We start from the raw sequence: 20,795 nt of genomic DNA, 5'->3' as shown, positions 1-20,795 counted from the left end.
GGCAGAGGTTTAACCCACTGAGCCACCCACATGCCGTTCTTTGTAATTAAAAAAAAAAAAAAATCTTAGTTTTAGGGGTGCCAGGGTAGCTGTTGGTGAAGCATCTGCCTTGGGCTCAGGTCATGATCCCAGGGTCCTGGGATTGAGCCCTGCATCACGTTCCCCACTCAGCAGGGAGCCTGCTGTTCCCCTGCTTGTGCTCTCTCTGTGTCAAGTAAATACATAAAATCTAAATAAATAAATAAATAAATAAAGGGGCACCTAGCTTGCTCAGTCAGTTAAGTGTCTGCTTTCAGCTCACGTCACAATCCTGAGTCCTAGGATCAAGTCCACCATTGGGCTCCCTGCTCCCTACCCCCGTTCATGCTTTCTTTCTCAAACAAAGAATTAAAATCTTAAAAATAAATAAATAAATAAAGGGACACCTGGGTGGCTCAGTCAGTTGAGCATCACCCCAGGGTCTTCGGCTCCGGTTATTATCCCAGGGTCCTGTAATGTAATGAAAAACATGGATAGATTTCCTTTTATCAAAATAATTTTGTCACATTATATCTTCTCTTGATACACTAGTGAATTTGATTTGCTTATATTTAGGACACATATTTATATTCGTAAGTGAGAAATCTATAGCTTCTTGTATTATCTTACCAAGTTTTTGCCAGAGGAGAAATCGGAATCAAGAAAAGAGTTTTTTCTTTTTGACATACAAAAGTCTGTACATAATAATGTATACAACTTAAGGACTTTGGAGGTGAGTATATACCTCTGAAACCATCATCACAATCTACACCATAAACTTATCCATGATGTCCAAAAGTTTCTTCTCCCACCCTCTTATTACTTTTTATAGTAACACCTAACATAAGATCAACCCTCTTACTAAATTTTTCAGTACAAAATACAATATGCTACCCATGGCACTATGCTGTAGAGTAGATCTCTGGGACTTACTTACCTTTTATAAATGAAAATGAGTTTTTTAATGGAGATTTAAAAAAATGCTTATTGTTGTTAAGATGGAGATTGGCACGTTTAATGTTGACAGAAAGGATCCAATAAAGTAGTTGAAGATAAAGGAGAAAGGATAATTGATAGTATGATTTCAAAGAAGGCAAAACATTAAAACAGATCCAGAGAACAAATAGCAGGGTTAGAAAAGAGACACCGTAAAAAAACAAAACAAAACAAAACAAAAAAACCATCTCTGCCACTAAGGGAAAAAAAAAAAAAGAAAGAAAAGAAAAGGGACACCTGAATTTTGATTGAACGGAGGGAGAGATTCAGATAACTTAGATTTGGAAGTTTAGTGGCCAGAGATTAAGGGAGTTTCCATATGATGGCTTCTATTTTCTCTATTTGGTAACACAAATTATGCTAAAAGATATTTTCATTTATTTATGGATTTATACATAACTATTTCAAAGTGCAATGTTGCCAGAAATTGAGATGTTTCTGCTCATTTATATACATATATATAATTTTTTTTTACAAAGTTCTACAAGAACTTATAAGCAAAAATCTCACTTCCCACTTCTAGCACTCAATTTCACAAGGAAACAAAAATTCATGACACCTTAAAAGAAAATCTGACACAAAATGTTGCTATCATAGAAAATGATGAATTAAGCAGAAATTTTATTTCCAAGCTCATCAAAGATTTTTACAAACACATAATACCCTTTTAAAAGTGTTCCAAATTAAATCAAAGGCACATCATCAAAATAAAACACTTGTGACATGAAGAATTTATGTAGGTTGTATTTTCACATGATTTTGTTTTTACTCATTTGTAATGTTCGAAAGAACACATTTTTTTAAAGACATGAAATAATGTAGTTTTTTTTTTGTTGTTTTAAGTATAACTACAACTATAAAGTAGAGGAACTTAAGAAAACAAAGACCAAATCTGCTTCATACACTAGATGGGGCAATCTAATACAAAACACAACAGGAATCTTTCCAAATGAGTTTGCTAAGAAACAGCTCCTATGTTTAGTGTTACAAATGAAAGAATCTTCTCATTTAGAAAAATCAAGACAGCATTTGATTAACAAAGTCTACTCTTCCCCCAGTTTTATACTTGCTTGTCTTCATTTAGAAACTGTAAATTCAGGAGAAAAGATCAAGTTTTGTTATGGTATAAAAATCTTAGGAACAACAAATTACAAATATTCAATTTTTTAACAAACAAAAATGTTTGCCTTCCCAAAATGTAAACGTCCAGTAAATAAAACAAACAATATTCCAGGAATAGAAACACTAGTAATTTGCTTATGAAAGAGGTGTATTTGGTGGTAACATTTTTGTTTGTCTTAAATATAAAAGCACTTTACCAAAAGACTCTGGCCATTATTATCTAAAGTCTTCCCCCTCATCCAGTTTCCTTATCTGAGTAGAAACTCATCAATTTCTATAAAATTTTGGCTATAGGACCAGGCCAAGGAAAGGTCTGAAATATATAAGAGTCATTTGGCTGGAGAAAAGTGTTTTCTTGAGACTTGGAGGCAGTTAGTTATTCATCACTTTGCACTTAAAAGCATTCCTCAGTGAGCTTCTTCCTTACTGAAAAGAGAATGAGGTAGGTTTTCACGTTAGTAAGATTTATACATATAATTAACTAGTCATCAATTCAGGTCACTTTAGTGTTCTCAAAGTAGAAAGTAACAATATAAAAAATATCTAAGCTACATTATTGAATGAATAACACCCATTAAGCTGCTTTGTAAAAAGGAAAATGCTATGCCAGCACAAGACTATTACTTTAATACCATAAATGTAGACATTTTCCATTAAAAAGTATAATAGTACCTGACAACATAATTACTTCTTTCTGTTAATATGAGTAATTCCCTTTTGCAAATATATGAAAAAGGACCTAAGATGTTTATTTAAGTTTTATGAAAATCCCTCAGAACACATAGTTTGAACTATATTGGGCCCAAAAGACTACAGTAATCTATGCCCTGACCTCTTCCCAAAAAGGGGAGGGGGAGGTGAAAATGTGAAAGAAGGAAACGCAACACGTTAGGACCCGTGAAATTCCCAATATGCCACCAAACAGGTGTTTTCATTTCACTAATCAATTTGTAAAGCTCTTTTTTTTTTTTTTTTTAAGATTTTGTTTATTTGACAGAGAGAGAGATTGCAAGTAGGCAGAGAGGCAGGCAGAGAGAGAGGGGGAAGCAGGCTCACCACTGAGCTGAGAGCCCGATGCGGGGCTCGATCCCAGGACCCTGGAATCATGACCAGAGCTGAAGGCAGAGGCTTTAACCCACTGAGCCACCCAGGTGCCCCTGCAAAGCTCTTTTAACTCTACCCACGATTTTCTCCAGTAACTACACTTCTTCCTCTATTAAACACATATTCTGGGGGCACCTGAGTGGCTCAGTGGGTTAAAGCCTCTGCCTTCGGCTCAGGTCATGATCTCAGGGTCCTGGGATCGAGCCCCACATCGGCCTCTCTGCTGGACGGGGAGCCTGCTTCCCTCTCTCTCTCTCTGTCTATTTGTGATCTCTGTCTGTCAAATAAATAAATAAATAAATCTTAAAAAAACAAAAAACCCAAAACCCATATATTCTGAAAGCCTCCAGGAAAGAAATCATAGCTGGTGGTAGAAACAAGTCTCCTCTGTGGAGTCCTTGGTCCAGAGAGCAGCAAGCCTACTGATAACACCAAGCAGCAAATCACAGCACTGGAATGGTGTTAGGGCAGAGATGGTGGGATTAAGGTCATGAAATTACTACCAGCCAACTCAGTTAAAGACCTCAAGTACATAAGGATATTAACATCTCATGAGTTAGTGCCCAAGAGAATTGAGACTCACTTAATGAGATGTATTCCACAGACATGCTGACTAGAGCCACCCCTCAGATGCATTTTACTGTTTCTTATTTTAATTTCCCCCAAAATAGCGGATATTCAAAGCTCAGTTGCCCGATCCCTTGGGAAGCCCTGTGATAATGCCATGGCCCAAAGACAGCACAGTGTGTCATTACTCACCAGTCTTTAGAATAAAGCACAGGATCTGGGCTCCCGGAAGGGGTTGCTTCCAGCTGGAACACCTACCAGCAGGGCATCCTTGCAAGCATTCTGCATGCAGTACTGCTGAAGCTCTGCAGCTGCCTGTGAGACCTGAAACAAAGGGACACCGGCTTGACGTGCTGCTCACAGCCGAGCCATCTGATACTCTGAAAAATGACCCTACAGCCTGATAAAGGTCCCACATCTTGTGATCTCCAAAAGTCTCTTTTTTTGCTGAAAGTTCATGTTACAGTTTCCATGATTTAGGGTATTTTTTAATTCCGTTGCTTCTTCAATAAAAGAAAAATAAAGCTGGTATCTTTGATCCATTTAGAATCCTAGTTGTGAGACTGACCTGGTAAAAAAATAGCTCATTCTAGTACTTCCTTTACAAATTTTCACTTATAAGCGTGCGCTAATATAGTCAGGTTTGCCATGTGAGCAGACTGGTTTTTTGTTTTGTTTTTTTAAGATTTTATTTATTAATTTATTTGATAGAGAGAGGGAGATCACAAGCAGGCAGAGAGGCAGTCAGAGAGAGAGAGGGAAGCAGGCTCCCCGCTGAGTAGAGAGCCCGATGTGGGACTCGATCCCAGGGTCCTGAGATCATGACCTGAGCCAAAGGCAGAGGCTTAACCCACTGAGCCACCCAGGCGCCTGAGCAGACTGTTTTAATGCTTACACGGCTGAAGCCTTATCCAGTCTGCCCAAAACAAAGTGACAAGTTTTCCTCAAGCTTTTGAGGCAGGATAGCTTATTGGGTAAAAGTGCAGCCTCTGGAACCAAAATGCCTGGACTCAAATTCAGCTCCATCCTTACCTGTATGATCTTGAGCAAGTTAACTTAATTTCTCAGTTTTTGTTTCCTCATCTGTGAAATACATTTTTTAACAGTATGTAAGTCAGTGAGTTGATGAGCCAATTAAATGAGCTAAATGCATGTAAAACACGTAGAACAGTGTTAACACACAGTCAGCAGTACATTTGTGGCAGACTACAAGAACAGTCACAGTATTTTACGGCTCCTCTCGCCAACAAGAGTCTTTCCCTAACACCGCTTGAATCTGGGTTAGCCTTGTGACCTGGCTTGACCAGGAAAATGTGGTAGAAATAACGGACATGTTCTAGGCTGTAGGTCTGAAGAGTCTTTGCAGCTACCTCTCTTGCTGGGGTTGGAACTGTAAGACCATCTAATGAGCCCAGGCTAGCCTGCTGGAGATCCTGGGGAGAATCATCAGGGAGCCAGCTCCTGCCATCTGCCTCCCAACTTCCAGACATGCACGTGAGGCCATGCTCCATCCTCCAGCCACCAACCAACCCTCCAACTGACTGCAGATGCGTGGAAGAGCCCAGCAAACATCAGCAGAACTACACAGCTGAGCCCAGCTCAAAATGTTGACCTAAAAACTGCGAATTAATAAATGTTGCTTTAAGTGACGAAGTTTTGGAGTTTATTAGGTAGCACTGATAATTTCTGCCTATCTTCTTAGCCTCCATTTGATGCAGTTTTGTACATCGAGGCTTTCCTCCCATTCCATTTTATGTGCACTGAGAAGGTGTTTTGTATAAAATCTCACTCCTATCATAAAAAAATTGGTTCCAACTGCTGTTCAAGTATCACTACTAGTTTGTGTTAATTTTCCAAGCTTCTAAATACCTGGAAAATCAACTCCTTATGTTATAGTTACCAACTAGTTCCTAGAATGCCTTATGAATTTTGGTTTCATTAATGTAATAAGTTTCTATTATATAAATATAAAGACATAAAATAATACTATCAAACTAATGGTTAAGCTTCCTTTTCCCTCAAAAGAAGTTCTGACATGTTCATGTTGATTATTATTGGAATTAATGGTTATATATAGCAGCTATTAATTCACAAGGAATTTAGAACCAATTATGCTCATGCTTACTATTGCTCCATCAGAGGGAACAGATAAATTCACACGTGATGGGTAGAAGGGAGACTAACCTCCAGGACCCCTGGAGAAACTGGACTAACTGGACTCTACCTAAAAAACATGGACAGAAAGTTAAGCTGAGTGGATATGCAGAGAAAATAAGAGAAGAATAAAAGTGGCCAGCATTTCTCTAGCACTTTTACAGGAAAAACGCTTTGGGGGTGGGGTGGGGGTGGAATACAAGCTCAAACAATTAGAAGCTGTTATTTGCCATGGGAGGTAGGATACCCAAATTATATGGCTTTCCTTGGATTGAGTCCATGCTCGCCCAGCAACTTCTCAGAGATTTCTCCAAAATAGAGAAGGGGCCTTTGGAAGAATATTAAGCATTCCAATCACTAGCAAGAGATGCCCTCCATTATATGCTAGAAAACTGGTGTTCTGGTTTATTTACTAGTTAGCAAGTCTGCTAATGAGAAGGCATCTGTGGATGTGCTGAGAGCATCCATTCGTTACTGAGTCCTGCAATAAGGCCAACTAGATCCTGGAATGTTGTGACTCCTTAGGGTGCTGCCTGAGAGAAGCCCACCAAACACCTGAAACCATACTACATATGAGAACACCCCACAAATAAAGTTATTATCTGTGTGACTTTGAGCAATTCACTTGAATTCTCTGGGTCTGTTTTATCACACAAAATTATTTTTTAAATGTAGCAAATACCTCACCTAGCTACTCCACAGGGTAGGCAGGCAACTGGCTCCCAGCTCTCCTTTCCCTCTCAGGTGCCAACATCATCCTGACCATTTTCAACAACCCTAGTTTCAGTTCCCTGACCTCCTTTCCTCAGACAGCCTTCTCCTCAGTGCCAATAGTTACAGCCAACACCTCTAACTGCTCCACATCCGAAATTTTACACTTTAACTTCCTACATTCTGATCACAATCTCTCCTACCCATCCAGAATGCTGCTTCCTTCTCACTACATGCTTTCTCTGACCTCAGGAGAATGCCTCCTCCCCCTTTGCCAAGCCCATCACCAGGAGGCTGGATCAGTTCCTTCTCTAACCAGTCTGCGTTCAGCCTCCTTCTAGCCAGCCCCTCAAGCTCCTTGCCCTTTGCCCCCACTTCCATCTTTGTGTTATACCTCCTCTGCTAACCCACTACTTGGACCAACTACCATTCACCTTGGATACTCAGATTCCTGGGTGACTAAGTGCTAGTGGAGGAAAAACAAACAAACAACAAACCCCGCAAGTAGGGCAATCAGTCTCCAATCTCAAAGTAACTCGGGCTTCAGAGTCACAAGGTGCCTATGATTGTGCCTGGTAGGGGCTCCTCTCCCATTCCCAACAACCTTCTCCTCCATCCTCACTCTTGTGACTCCATTAGCTCCCTCCCCTCAGCCCTAGAAGAAAACTTGGCCTTCTACTTCACAAAGAAAAATGTCATCATACAAGTCCTTAAGTCCACACATCTAGAAACATCTATCTTCACACACGTCCTGATCTCCTTTCTTCGTATCTCAAAAGTTGCCCCTTCAATCTATGTCCCTACAGGCAGACTGCCTGTCTTCTCTACCTCCAATTCTCCTCTATTTGGTCCCCCTCAATCTAAAAATAGTTTGTTCCTTTCCCTCAACCTCGAAATAAAGCTTTTCATTTCCTAAATTAAAAGAAATAAGGGTGCCTGGGTGGCTCAGTTGGTTAAGCGACTGCCTTCAGCTCAGGTCATGATCCTGGAGTCCTCGGATCAAGTCCCACAACCGGCTCTCTGCTCAGCAGGGAGTTCTGCTTCTCCCTCTGACATTCCCCCTCTCATGCTCTCTCTCAAATAAATAAATAAAATCTTTAAAAAAAAAAAAAAAAGAAAGAAAGAATAAAGTTGTTTCCTCTTTAAAACCGATTTCTTTTTTAATTTATTTTTTATTTTCAGCATAACAGTATTCATTATTTTTGCACCACACCCAGTGCTCCATGAATCCGTGCCCTCTACAATACCCACCACCTGGTACCCCAACCTCCCACCCCCCAGCACTTCAAACCTCTCAGATTGTTTTTCAGAGTCCATAGTCTCTCATGGTTCACCTCCCCTTCCAATTTCCCCCAACTCCCTTCTCCTCTCTATCTCCCCATGTCCTCCATGGTATTTGTTATGCTCCACAAGTAAGTGAAACCATATGATAACTGACTCTCTCTGCTTGACTTATTTCACTCAGCATAATCTCTTCCAGTCCGTCCATGTTGCTACAAAAGTTGGGTATTCATCCTTTCTGATGGAGGCATAGTACTCCATAGTGGATATGGACCACATCTTCCTTATCCACTGGTCCGCTGAAGGGCATCTTGGTTCTTTCCAGTTTGGCGACCGTGGGTGGCCACTGCTGCTATAAACATTGGGGTACAGATGCCAGATTTCTTTTTTAAAAAGGCCTGCCTACCCTTTTACAATCCAGATTCTCCTACCACTACCTCTGTTACTAAAACCTCTTCTGCATGCCATAACTCTCTTGATCTTGTTTTATAATCTTCACTTACGGTCTGAAGTTATTTTACTCATGTTTTTTTTTTTTTTTTTTAAGATTTTATTTATTTATTTGACAGAGAGAGATCACAAGTAGGCAGAGAGGCAGGCAGAGAGAGAGGAGGAAGCAGGCTCCCTGCTGAGCAGAGCCCGATGCGGGACTCGATCCCAGGACCCTGAGATCACGACCCGAGCCAAAGGCAGCGGCTTAACCCATTGAGCCACCCAGGCGCCCCTTACTCATGTGTTTATTGATGATCTCTGCCAGTATGATCACCACATTCTCAGTACCTAGAATAGCGCCAACTACAGAGAGAAGGCACTTGTGGAAGTACACGGAGTGCCAGAGCGGTGGTCATTCACACACACGAACATACATTCTACAAATAATGCGACCCTAGTTGCTCAACACAATATACAAGAGATGCTTTTCAATCAACTGACTAAACATCAGACATAATAACTAAGCCTCCGATTTTTGAAAGCCCCTCCTTCCTTGCTTTCTCTTGGTTCTCCTCTCCTCTCAGCCATCTTTCGGCCGGCGCAGGGGTCCACACTCTGGTCTTTTCGTTAACACACATTTGTTTACCCCCATACATTCCTAGGACTTCTTTCAGCCTTGTCCTCTGAGCCTCCAGCGCAACCTGGATATCTCGGCAAAGTCCACACGTCCAGCACCGACGTGCTCATTCCGCGAAGCCGCTCTCCCTCTTCCCCGCGGGGACTAAGGGCAGCGCCCGACGCCCAGTCACCACGCCAGAAACCTGAGCCCCGTCTTCGGCCGCGCTCTCGCGCTCGTCCCATGAATCCTTCAGTAAGGCCGGTCCTCGTCTACTCCGCAGGCCCGGAGCGCATCCTCCCGCAAGAGCCCAGCCAGGCCGGCCGCGCGGCGCCCGCATCCCTGGGCGGCGCGCGTGCGCCCCGCTCCGCCGCCCCCACCCCACCCCCACCCCGAGGCCGGGTCCTCCCCGCTGACTGGGAAACTCCCCCAGGGCACTCGGCCGGGGCCCCGCTCGGGAAGACTCGCCGGTCTCCGCGGGCCCGGCAGGCGCGGCCTCCTGTCACGGCCGCCTCCCCGCCGAGGCCGGGAAGCTGGCCAGGACCCGGCTGCCGTCCTCACGAGACGCCCACCACAACCCAGCCGCGGCAAGGGGCAGCCGGCTTCTCCCCTCACGTCTCCCCGGCGGGAGCGCGCCGTCACCGCGCCGCGAGGAAAGGGCGCCGCCGCCCGTCTCACCTTGATCCTCTCCACGCCGGCCTCCAGCTTTAGCTGCTCCACCAGGCGCTGCAGGGCGTTCACACTGGCCCCGGAAGACATGGCGGCGGCGCTGGGCTCCGAAGGCGGGGGAACCGGGCCGCGGGAGCCGCGAGGCCCCGTGCGCGAGCGCCGCCCCGGGGCGGGGAAGCCGCTGCGCCCGCCCCGCCGCCGCTGCCCCGCCTTTCCCGCTGACCGTCTCCAAAGCGACAGAAGCCGCAGGTAAGCGACCGTGTGGGTTCCCGAGTCGCCTGGCACTTAACTCTCTCTGCTCCCTAAACGTGGATAGCAGCCGCACCTGCGCCTGGACGCGGAGCCGCGCGGCGGACCCAGCTCCTCAGCGCCGTGGCGCTTCTGGAGGAGCGGACGCGACCTGCGGGATGGGGGGGCTCTAGGGCTCGGGAAGGTGGAGACGCACTCCTGAGAAATCGGAACTGGGACTCGGGGTGGCCGGAGCCCACGTGGCAGAGGAGTTGAAGGAAGCACTTGGAGGCTTCCGGGCCTTTCTGTAATAGGGATGGGGGGAGAGGGAGGAGGGCTGGTAGAGGAGCCCCGTGAGACGGTAACCAGAGTGTGAGTCGCCTGTTCCCGTGTCGCGGGAGTCCCGTCAGTTGAGTCGGTAGGTCAGTGAGGTAAGCAGGGCTCAAATCCCAGGCCTGGACATCTCTGCGGAACCTGTAGGAGAAAATGAAATCCAGTCTCCCACCCCTCCCCGTCCCATCTCACCATTTAACTATAATGTTGTTTCTGTTGTGCTGCATTTTTAAAAAACGTTTTTATTTATTTTATCAGAGAACGAAAGAGAGCAGGGGGAGGGGGGAGAGGGAGAGAATCTCAAGCAGACTCCCCCCAAGACGGGGGCTGGATCCCAGGATCCTGAGATCATGACCTGAGCGGAAGACAGACTCTTAACCGACTGAGCCACCTCTTTTTTTTTTTAACTGTGTACATTAGTTTGTTTTACAAAACTGGCGTCATTGCTATATGTAAAATGTATGTTTTGTGTTAATTTTTTTCACTTAGTGTATCGTGAATATCGCCTTTGTTATTGTACACCATTGTACAACAGTAGATCTTTAAGCAACACAGGTTTGAACTGCGTGGGTCAACTTATACTTGTTGGGTTGTGTTTTTGTTGTTTTTTTTTTTTTTTTTCAATACAGTTCTTAAAAGATTTTCTCTTATGATTTTCTTTCTTTTTTTTTTTAAGATTTATTTATTTACTTATTGATGAGAGAGGGAGAGAGGGTGGAGGGACAGAAGGAGAGAAGGAGAGTAGCAGATTCCCCACGAAGCATGGAGCCCAACTTGGGGCTGGATATCAGCACCCTGAGATCTTGATGAGAGCCAAAACCAAAACCAAAAACCCAGGCATCTCTTCCTTGTGATTTTTTTTTTTAAGATTTTATTTATTTATTTGACAGAGACCACAAGAGAGGGAATAGAAGCAGGGGGAGAGGGAGAAGCAGGCTTCCTGCTGAGCAAGGAGCCGCACCTGGGGATCCATCATAGGACCCTGGAATCATGACCTGAGCGAGGGCAGCGGCTTAATGACTGAGCCACCCAGGCACCCCTCTAACTTATGATTTGCTTAACATTTTCTTTTCTCTGGCTTTACTAGAATAGTACAGTAAAAATTACATACAGCATACAAAATGTGTTAATCTGCTGTTCATGTTATTGGTAAGGCTTCCAGTCAACAGTAGGCTATTAGTAATTAAGTTTTGGGGGAGTCAAAATTTATATGTGGATTTTTGAATGCATGGAGTCAATGCCCCTATCCCCTGTTGTTCAAGGGTCACCTGTTATGTCAGAGCTCATTTAAATTGAGTAATGCAAAAAGGTAATATATTAGCTTACATAACTGAAAAGCCAAGGACTTAAAGTAGTGGATTTAATTGCCCAAAAAGTAGGTTGGGGGATCTCTGTCTTTTGACTCTGCTTTTTCTGGGTATTGGCCTCATTTTCTTCAGTGGTAAACAGACTGTAAGAGGTTCGTTCCATGCTTTCATTGTCCCAACCCAGCAAACTCAGGAGCAAGACCCCTCTTCTTTTCTTTCTCACTGTTTCAACAAAAACCCCCATACTGGATCTTACCAACATTATTCAGTCATGTGCCCACCCTGAACCAATCATTATTTGAAAGCAAGGGTTATGTAGAGTTGGAAAGCCCAGATTAGGTGTGGCTGGACAGGAGGAGGATGAGAGATGCACCCCCCAACTTCCCCATTTAGGACTGAGGCATTCATTCCCCCAGCTGCTGGGAGTAGCTGCAGCTGATGCCTCAGCTAGTCGCGCTCTGGGAACTGCCCTTAGCTGAGAGCCTTCCCTCCCAGCATCAGCACTCATCCAAATTGATGTGGGATGCATAAGACCTGAACCCAGCTCCCTTGCCTCGAGTTGGAACAACACTGAAAGAAGATCCCAGCTCCACAGCTCCTTACTGTGATCATCTGAGGCCTTTACGGCAACTACTTCACAGGTCAGCTCCTCCCTCTGTTCAATCCCCACTCCCTAGCCTCTCCCACAGGTGTCGATTTTGACACTCCCCCCAGTAAACTCTCTGCCTGAAAATCTCTTAGAGTCTATTTTTCTGAGAACCTCAAGCTAAGACAGCCAAAGTACATGGACTGAGGTGGGGAAGGGAAGAGTCGTTCCCCAAAAGAAAACCAGGATGCTGATATCAGAAGAGGGCCGGGAGCGGTCAGAAAAGATACACCCTACATCTATTACTTTTAATGACTGCATGATATTCCATTGTAAAACTGAATCATAATTTACCTACTGCCCTATTACTTAACACATGATGACCTCCTTCAACATATATAGCTTTGTGCATGTTTGGTTTGGGGGATGGGGGTTTGGATGCATTCCTAAAAATAGAATTGATGGACTAAAAATAAAAAGTTTCTTCCAGGGTGCCTGGGTGGCTCAGTGGGTTGAGCCGCTGCCTTCGGCTCAGGTCGTGATCTCAGGGTCCTGGGATTGAGTCCCGCATCGGGCTCTCTGCTCAGCGGGGAGCCTGCTTCCTTCTCTCTCTCTCTGCCTGCCTCTCAGTGTACTTGTGATTTCTCTCTGTCAAATAAATAAATAAAATCTTTAAAAAAAAAAAAAGTTTCTTCCACTTTTCCCAACTTGATCCTCCAGAAGGTGATAGTAGCCAATTGCTATTCCCACCAGAAGACTGCTTATTTCTCTGCACCTTTACAATTCTATGTTATGGTTCTTTATCTTTACGAACCTCATAGATGAAATACGGCATCTCACATCTTTTAAGTATCTTAAGAGCTGAAACTGAATATTTTATTTTGTGAGCTGTGTTCAGTCTTTGCGGCGTTAAAGTTTTTCTTATGACGAGCAGATTTGCAAATGTTAATGCCCTCTCTAGTGACAAGTTCCCTTACTACAAAGAACTTAAATTACTTTCTAGTCAAAAGATGAAACTCCATGTTGAAAACATTACTAGAATGATAAGTAAGACATAGTAGAACGGTCATGTGAGGTGTTGCAAAGAACTCAGAGTAAAAATACTGACTGGAGGTTAGGGAAAGCTCCTCATAAATGGCAGGACCAAGACTTTGAAAATATGAGTCCTGCACAAGGGACAGAGGACAAGGGAAAGCATTCCAGTGAAGGGAGCACAGGCCATGTATACACAGAATGAATGAATGAATTAATTAAAGAATGGAGAAGGCTCTAGGGAGCAATAGAAGATACAAGGCTGGTAAGACTCAAAGTCACAGAAAATCTCAAAAGAAACAGGAAAATCTGTGGCAAACAGTGGCATAGCCACATGGTAACATATTTTAGGAATATTCATCTGGAACGAGGATAGGAAATGAACTGGAAAGTCAGATACAAAATAACTTCAATAATGATTTTGTCTTTTTAGTGGAGAGAGTGGCTGAAATGAGGCCCTAGGTAGGACTATGAAAGTAGGACAGAGAATAAATTCAAAAGACTAAATCATGGTGGTTATAAAATGCAAAGGAAAGGGGGTAAAAATTCTGAAGCAGAGAACAGGCTAGAATTGGTGCCTGTGACAGATGTTAGGAAGCAGGCCTGGGTTTGAAGGGAGGAATAAAGAACGAAGATGAGTTTGGTTTAGGAGAAACCAAGTCTTCAGCTATAACGCTATGTGCCTCTAGGCGATTAGAAATGTTAAACAGCAAGATGTTGATGTGAGAGACATCTGCACAGCACAATGACTGCTGAAGCAGTGAGATGATCTCCAATTAGAAAAGGCAACTTTGGGACTGCCCACAGTGAGGGGACACATGATGTAATACTTCTGTGTCAGCCATAGGTAGCAGAAAATGTTCAGAGGTGTGTCCCATCTGTCTCTTTCATGCTGTACACACCCACCATTTCTGCCCACTTCTGTATGATTGATTTTGCTACTCTTGGAGAGGAGTGGTCTGACTTGGAAAGAAACAACAAGGTTGTAGCATAGATCCTCCCACAATGATCCATGGACAGGCAAGCTTGATGCCACTGACCCATCTGTGTTTTGCTTTATACTTTACCAGAATGGCTTCTCATCCATTATTTTTGCATCATGGAACTTCAGAGTGAAGAGACCTTCATATAATGTAATCCACCCCAATTTTAGAGATGAGGAAACTAAGAGCTACTAAGGAAAGTGTTTGATGTAGTATCTCACAAAGTGGGAGTAGGGAAAGAACTTTCACTTTAGCTTCCAAGAGAAGTCACTGCTCATTTGGAATCTATTCCCACAGATGTAGTTATTTCTAGAGCTCTAAAAGTGGGTGAGGCCCAGGGACAGAGAATCCCTTCTTCCTTACCCCCGCTAAAATGCACAGATCACAAATATATTATTTTAAAAATTTGTTACACATTTTTTTCTTGGTTAAAATAAGAACTTACATACAAATCAAAACCACAATGAGTTACCACCTATAAGAATGGCTAAAATTGGGCACCTGGGTGGCTCAGTTGGTTAAGCAACTACCTTTGGCTCGGGTCCTGATCCTGGAGTCCTGGGATCGAGTTCCACATAAGGATTCCTGCTCAGCAGGGAGTCTGCTTCTCCCACTGACCTCTCCCCTCTCATGCTCTCTCTCTTCTCAGCGAGGAACCTGCTTCCCTTCCTCTCTCTGCCTGCCTCTCTGCCTACCTATGATCTCTGTCAAGTAAATAAATAAAAAAGTATCTCAGTACTTTTTAGAAATGATAATGTCCTTGTAAGACAAGTTTTGTTTCCTTGTTATGATGTGTACAATTCTTCAGTCCTCTGACCTGTTTTTTTTTTTTCACCTTTTTACTAACTGTGGATTATTTTTCCAGAAAATGGACTTCAAATAAGTCTTCTCCATAAAAATAATGAGAAGTACCTGGGTGGCTCAGTTGGTTAAGTAGCCAACTCTTGATTTTGGCTCAGGCCATGATCTCAGAGTCATGAGACTGATGCCCACCTCGGGTTCTGCACTCAGTGGGGAATCTGCTTGACATTCTCTCTCCCTGTCTCTGCCCTGCCCCCACTTACTCACTTTCTCACTTTCTTTCTCAGCAAATAAATACATTTTTAAAAAATAATGATACATATGATATAAAATGGCAAGGTAAGTCTTTCTGCCACATTATGTCAAAATGACATATACCTTCAATTTTCTAAAATGATTTAAAAGAAACAGGAAAACACATTAACAGCTGTATTTCATGTGACACACAGTGTAATGTACCATAAAAAAAAAACTATTTCATTTCTAATACCCACTGCATTAGAATAATGTATCAGGAGCTAAAGACTAACTAGCAGTTTTGTGGGTGCAGCTTCTCCAGAAAGATTTTCACAGGCATTTTTTGAGACTTTGAGAGGCAGTGAGGAACTTTGTTTGGGCTATTTGTCCTTGTGAACAGCTGTTCCAAGCCTGCCTCTTTATCTCACTGACAATGTCCCTGCAGTAAATATAGGCCATAAACTAGCAAGTAGCTGATGTTTGTTGTCCCTAAAAGTTCAGTCCTTTTTTTTTCCCTAAAAGTTCAGTCTTTCTTGAGTTGTCATCTCAGCTGCTTTAACTTCTACGTCAAGGACAACAAGGGGCCTCTAAAATATACAATGCCAGCCCTAAGGGGCATCATTTTTCCACTATAGCACAGTACCTTGCCCAAGGTAAGGGATTAAATACCTATTAAAAGAATATAGAAACAAGGGGTTTTTGGTCATCACTAAACACACTCGTATTAACATGGATTTTAATAAATGAAAATGACTCTTCCCTGTTTCCTCTAAAAGCAAGAAAACCCATTTATTGAGCATTTAATAACATACGCCAGTACTTTACCCCTGTCTTGTTTAATTCTCACCAGATTCCTGTGACATAGTTAGTAATCCTACTATTAAAAATGGGAAAATGAGGTTCACAAGTTAACCTGCACAAAGTCAAGTTACTTGTCAGAGCCGGAAATCAAATCTTGGTCTATCCGGCTGCAAAGCCTGAGCCCTTCCACTGCGTCTGGCTCACTCTTCCTGGGGTTATAAAGAACTGTCAAATGGGAGGAAGTTTCTCCATCCCTCATGACACCCAGAAGGATGGGTCTGTTAAGAAACCCCATTTGTGGGGCACCTGGGGGACTCGGTGGGTTAAAGCATCTGCCTTCAGCCCAGGTCATGATCCTGGGGTCCTGGGATCGAGTCCCACATCGGGCTCTCTGCTCAACGGGGGGCCTGCTTCCCCTTCTCTCTCTGCCTGCCTCTCTGCCTACTTGTGATCTGTCAAAATAAATAAAATCTTAAAAAAAAAAAAAAAGAAACCCCATTTGTCATTGACGTAAGACCATGTGATCTATTCCATACATAATTGTCAGGGATACTCTGAATACTTTAAATATGAAGAATCTGATTAAAGTTTACAACTAATTAGGCAGCCTTTTTAATACCCGTAACATTTCTCAATTGCAGGCAATCTAAGCTACTTCAGACCCTAAATCTTTATGAATTTGCAGGCTATATTAGAATGTTAAATCCTAATCATCTAAAAAGATCCCCTCATTTCACAAATGAGGAAACCAGAAAGGTAAAATAATTTGTTTAGCAAATTTTACTTAGTTATTAGGTTCTAGATTTGGCCCTAACCCATACTTAAATGTGAAGAGTATTGCACTTTGCAAATAAGATTAATTACACTTCATCCATACACTAGTTTGTCAGTACCAAGATTTAGCTCTGTCAAATGCACAACTGCAACTCAACAGAGATCTGACAATGTCTTAAAGTAGCTATATTTATAATGATGTCTAATAAAAGCTATTTATCTTTACTTTTCACAAAACTTTTTGTTCGGGCCAGTAGACACTTTCATAATATAAGCTGAATGTTAGCTTAGTTTAGCAATGGCTGCCATTGAGGCAAAATATCTCCAAGGTTTGGGAGTTAAAAGTTTATTGCCCTGTCCAGAGTAAAAAAAACAAACAACCAAAAAACCTCAAAGAAAATGAACTATGATTTTTTTTAAAAAGATTTATTTATTTATATGACAGAGAGGTCACAAGAAGCAGAGAGGCAGGCAGAGAGTTGGGGGAAACCAGACTCCCCCTACTGAGCAGAGAGTCCGATATGGGGCTTGATCCCAGGACCCTGAGACCATGACCTGAGCCAAAGGCAGAGGCTTAACCCACTGAGCCATCCAGGCGCCCATGAACTATGATTTTCTAAACATAAACTCAATAGTATTAAAATACTTGTTAATTCTCTAATCTCAACTGTTTTTTCATGTAACACCTAAAAATCCTATCAATTATAATTTTTAACATGATACACATAGGTGTGCAATGAAACAGCAACCTCAGATTTGTAGAACTTGGAGAATTCATTAAAAAGTAAGACCACTCGGGACGCCTGGGTGGCTCAGTTGGTTAAGCAGCTGCCTTCGGCTCAGGTCATGATCCCAGCGTCCTGGGATCGAGTCCCATATTGGGCTCCTTGCTCCACAGGGAGCCTGCTTCTCCGTCTGACTCTGCCTTCCACTCTGTCTGCCTGTGCTCGCTCTCGCTCGCTCTCTCTGACAAATAAATAAAATCTTTAAAAAAAGTAAGACCACTAAAGGGCACCTGGGTGGCTCAGTTGGTTAAGCACCTGCCATTGGCTCAGGTCATGACCCCAGGGTTCTGGGATCAAGCCCCATATGGGGGAGCCTGCTTCTCCCTCTCCCTCTGCCTGCTGCTCCCCCTGCTGTGCTCTGTCAAATAAATAGATAAAATCTAGAAAGAGAGAAAGGAAAAGGAAAGAAAAGAAAAATGGCAAGACCACTGTGGAGGGCGCCTGGGTGGCTCAGTGGGTTAAGCCACTGCCTTCGGCTCAGGTCATGATCTCAGGGTCCTGGGATCGAGTCCCGCATGGGGCTCTTTGCTCAGCAGGGAGCCTGCTTCCCTTCCTCTCTCTCTGCCTGCCTCTCTGCCTACTTGTGATCTCTCTCTGTCAAATAAATAAATAAAATCTTTGAAGAAAAAAAAAAAAGACCACTGTGGAAAGGGTTAGTAGTGGAATCTCTTATGAAGATATTTGACATGAATATGATCCTGAGTAATTTTAGCACAGACCTTAATTATATGGAGTGATAATAGATAGCAATGAACAGCTACACACTATAAACCCTACATGTCAAACAAAAGGAAATGGTGACAGGATACCCTTAAAAAAGAAGCACAAGAAAAAATATCTATCTAGTGAGGTTGTAGGATCCTCTATTCAGGATTCTTCTCCGGAATGGTTCTAAAATTGAGAAGCTTTTGGTTTTTTGGTGGGGGGGATGGGCAGAATATGAATAAAAATTATTCATTGTACTTGAATGACACTTGCAACTAATGGCTCTTCCTTCACTATAGGATTTTGAAGCATATTTTGTTGAGGGAAGAAAAGAGAAGCATCAAGGTCCTCCTGTTAAGGAGAGTCCATTTATCAAAGAACAACCAAACTTTTACCAAGTGAGAAGGCTGCTGGGGGTGATTTCAGAAATGAGGCTTCTATATAGCCAGGGAAAAATACAACAATCTAGCAGATATGCAAAATAATTTCCAACACACATTGTTTGAATCAGCCAACCTTTATGAATGCTACATACCCAGTCCTTTTATTATTCCTTATTACTGGGTATAAAAAGAAAACTCAGAATACCAGAAGTTTGAAATTTTAACAGAGGGGCAAGTGCCTTAGAAAAATGTAACTATTTCAGAATTTTATAACAGCAAAGGGGTCCTACTGAAAATCTAGTTGAAGTTCTTCCCCAAATTTCTATCTATTAAGGTAACTGAGGTCCTCACTCACAGACTAAATGACTCACAAGGTCAAAACTCTTCCCTCCTGGGGGCGCCTGGGTGGCTCAGTGGGTTAAAGCCTCTGCCTTCGGCTCGGGTCATGGTCCCAGAGTTCTGGGATTGAGCCCCGCATCAGGCTCTCTGTTCGGCGGGGAGCCTGCTTCCTCCTCTCTCTCTCTCTCTCTGCCTGCCTCTCTGCCTACTTGTGATCTCTGTCTGTCAAATAAATAAATAAAATATTAAAAACAAAAACAAAAAAAACTCTTCCCTCCTGCCTTTTTGTATATATCACATATTTGGGCTGCACTCCTGAAAACACTAGTTTATTTTAGCTAGAAACAGTCTGTGTATCTTATCTACTTCAATCTTTTAAAGCTATATAATACAAAAGCAATTATGTTAATCCTTAAAATGTCATACCAACAAACTTGTGATATATTGCAACCATTTTATTAATATGAAGCAATGAGATAAATCCTTTAACAGGAGTACTGATTCACTATCATGATTGTGTATCAATACCATGATGCAGTATCATACTTGTTTCAGTCAATTTATGTGTGAATTACTTTCACTTCCACATGTATAAAACAGAGATTTCACTGTTTGAAAGAATAGCACACAACCATGCACCTCCTCTTTCTGGTTTAAATGCATGTAAATACACTCATGTACACTGGATTTTTCATGACTCAAGGACTTAATAATACATGAACAACTTTTCAGTACACTATTTCTGCTCTTTTTCTTTTTTTTTTTTTTTAACTGAAGGGGTTCGGGAAAGCAATACTGTGGTACAAAAGACCTTTTTAAGGTTTCTTCTGGAAAAAATGTTCGAGAATACAGTTATAGTCCTATAATGACTGTAATCAAGATCATCCTACAAGGACATGAAGGTTGATTCGCTCTCCTGGAGAGTTTCTGATCTTATTAAGAATATTATGACGGGGAAAAATAATATAAGCACATTCTGACAGAAGACTCTCCTAGAGAGATATTTTGAACATATTTCAATCCTAGAATGACTATAATGAGATGACATGACAGTTGAAATCATTTTGCCAAAGAAGTCCGTGTCTAAAGACACAATGTAATTAGAATTTTTTATGTTTTGTGAAAATATTAGAGGCCATGGAAGCAGAAAAATGTAGCACTGTAACAAAGAAAAAGGAAACACTTATAAAGAATAAACAACACGTGAAAATTTTAAATGGTATCTAATAAATTTTCATGTCAAATCTTTTAACTAAACATATAAAAATTTTAAATGGCAACAAGTAAATCTTCATGTCAGATCATTTAACAAAATCCACAAATAGATTATAAAAATTGAACAATCATAATAAATGTCTTATGTATAAAGTTTTAAGGGAAATTTTAAATTTCTACATTATTCTGTTTAATCAAATATTTGAGGAATTTTAAGTACTGCTGAGGAGCAGTTGATACATTTCTAAAATAATTCAGTTATGAAAATATCACAATTAAGGTTTGGCATAGTAGCATTCCAGCAATCCTCAATCATCCACAAACGTTAACCGTCCAGGCCCTTCATTCTTCATCCATCTCCTGTATCTCTTCCATCTGGGGTCATTTGCCAATTTTTTCTTTAGTTCTTCCTCTTGTTCTTGTTTATAAACCTGTACATATAAATAACACTAAATGACTTTACTACCCAAAGGGAAATATTTGTCATTATCTTATGGCATATTTACATTTTTCAAATATAACTTTAGGTAAACGTTTCCTATGAATGTACTGACTTGTCTTCTGAAGACCATGCATCTAAAAATACTAAGCAGTTAAGCACCTTAACATTCGGTGT

General features: G+C 42.1%; 3 protein-coding genes across 6 annotated transcripts in view; 1 reads left to right on the top strand and 2 right to left on the bottom strand.

Moving 5' to 3' along the window:
- Positions 1–9,854, bottom strand: part of GNG10 (G protein subunit gamma 10) — a 36,688-nt gene extending 26,834 nt beyond the window's left edge. Inside the window, exons 1-3 of one of the 2 annotated variants that reach the window (XM_082696974.1) lie at positions 9,680–9,854; positions 4,000–4,131; positions 1,600–2,562 (exon numbers count right to left, since the gene is read on the bottom strand). In XM_082696974.1, coding sequence (XP_082553100.1) covers positions 4,006–4,131; positions 9,680–9,760 — 207 coding nt within the window. In that variant the 5' untranslated portion in view covers positions 9,761–9,854 and the 3' untranslated portion in view covers positions 1,600–2,562; positions 4,000–4,005. Of the gene's footprint in view, positions 1–1,599; positions 2,563–3,999; positions 4,132–9,679 lie in introns of those variants that run through there. The other variant, XM_082696975.1, reaches the window with a different exon arrangement.
- ECPAS (Ecm29 proteasome adaptor and scaffold) overlaps positions 1–20,795 on the top strand; it is a 295,320-nt gene that overhangs the window by 95,933 nt on the left and 178,592 nt on the right. The gene's annotated exons all lie outside the window — the stretch shown is intronic.
- DNAJC25 (DnaJ heat shock protein family (Hsp40) member C25) overlaps positions 20,171–20,795 on the bottom strand; it is a 28,125-nt gene continuing 27,500 nt past the window's right edge. For all 3 annotated transcript variants that reach the window (XM_082696967.1, XM_082696968.1, XM_082696969.1), the window contains one exon: positions 20,171–20,610. In XM_082696967.1, coding sequence (XP_082553093.1) covers positions 20,488–20,610 — 123 coding nt within the window. In that variant the 3' untranslated portion in view covers positions 20,171–20,487. The remainder of the gene's footprint in view (positions 20,611–20,795) is intronic.

Source organism: Mustela nivalis (genome assembly GCF_964662115.1).
Source record: "Mustela nivalis genome assembly, chromosome: 13".
Lineage (NCBI taxonomy): Eukaryota > Metazoa > Chordata > Mammalia > Carnivora > Mustelidae > Mustela > Mustela nivalis.
This window is presented reverse-complemented; position numbering and strand designations above follow the sequence as displayed.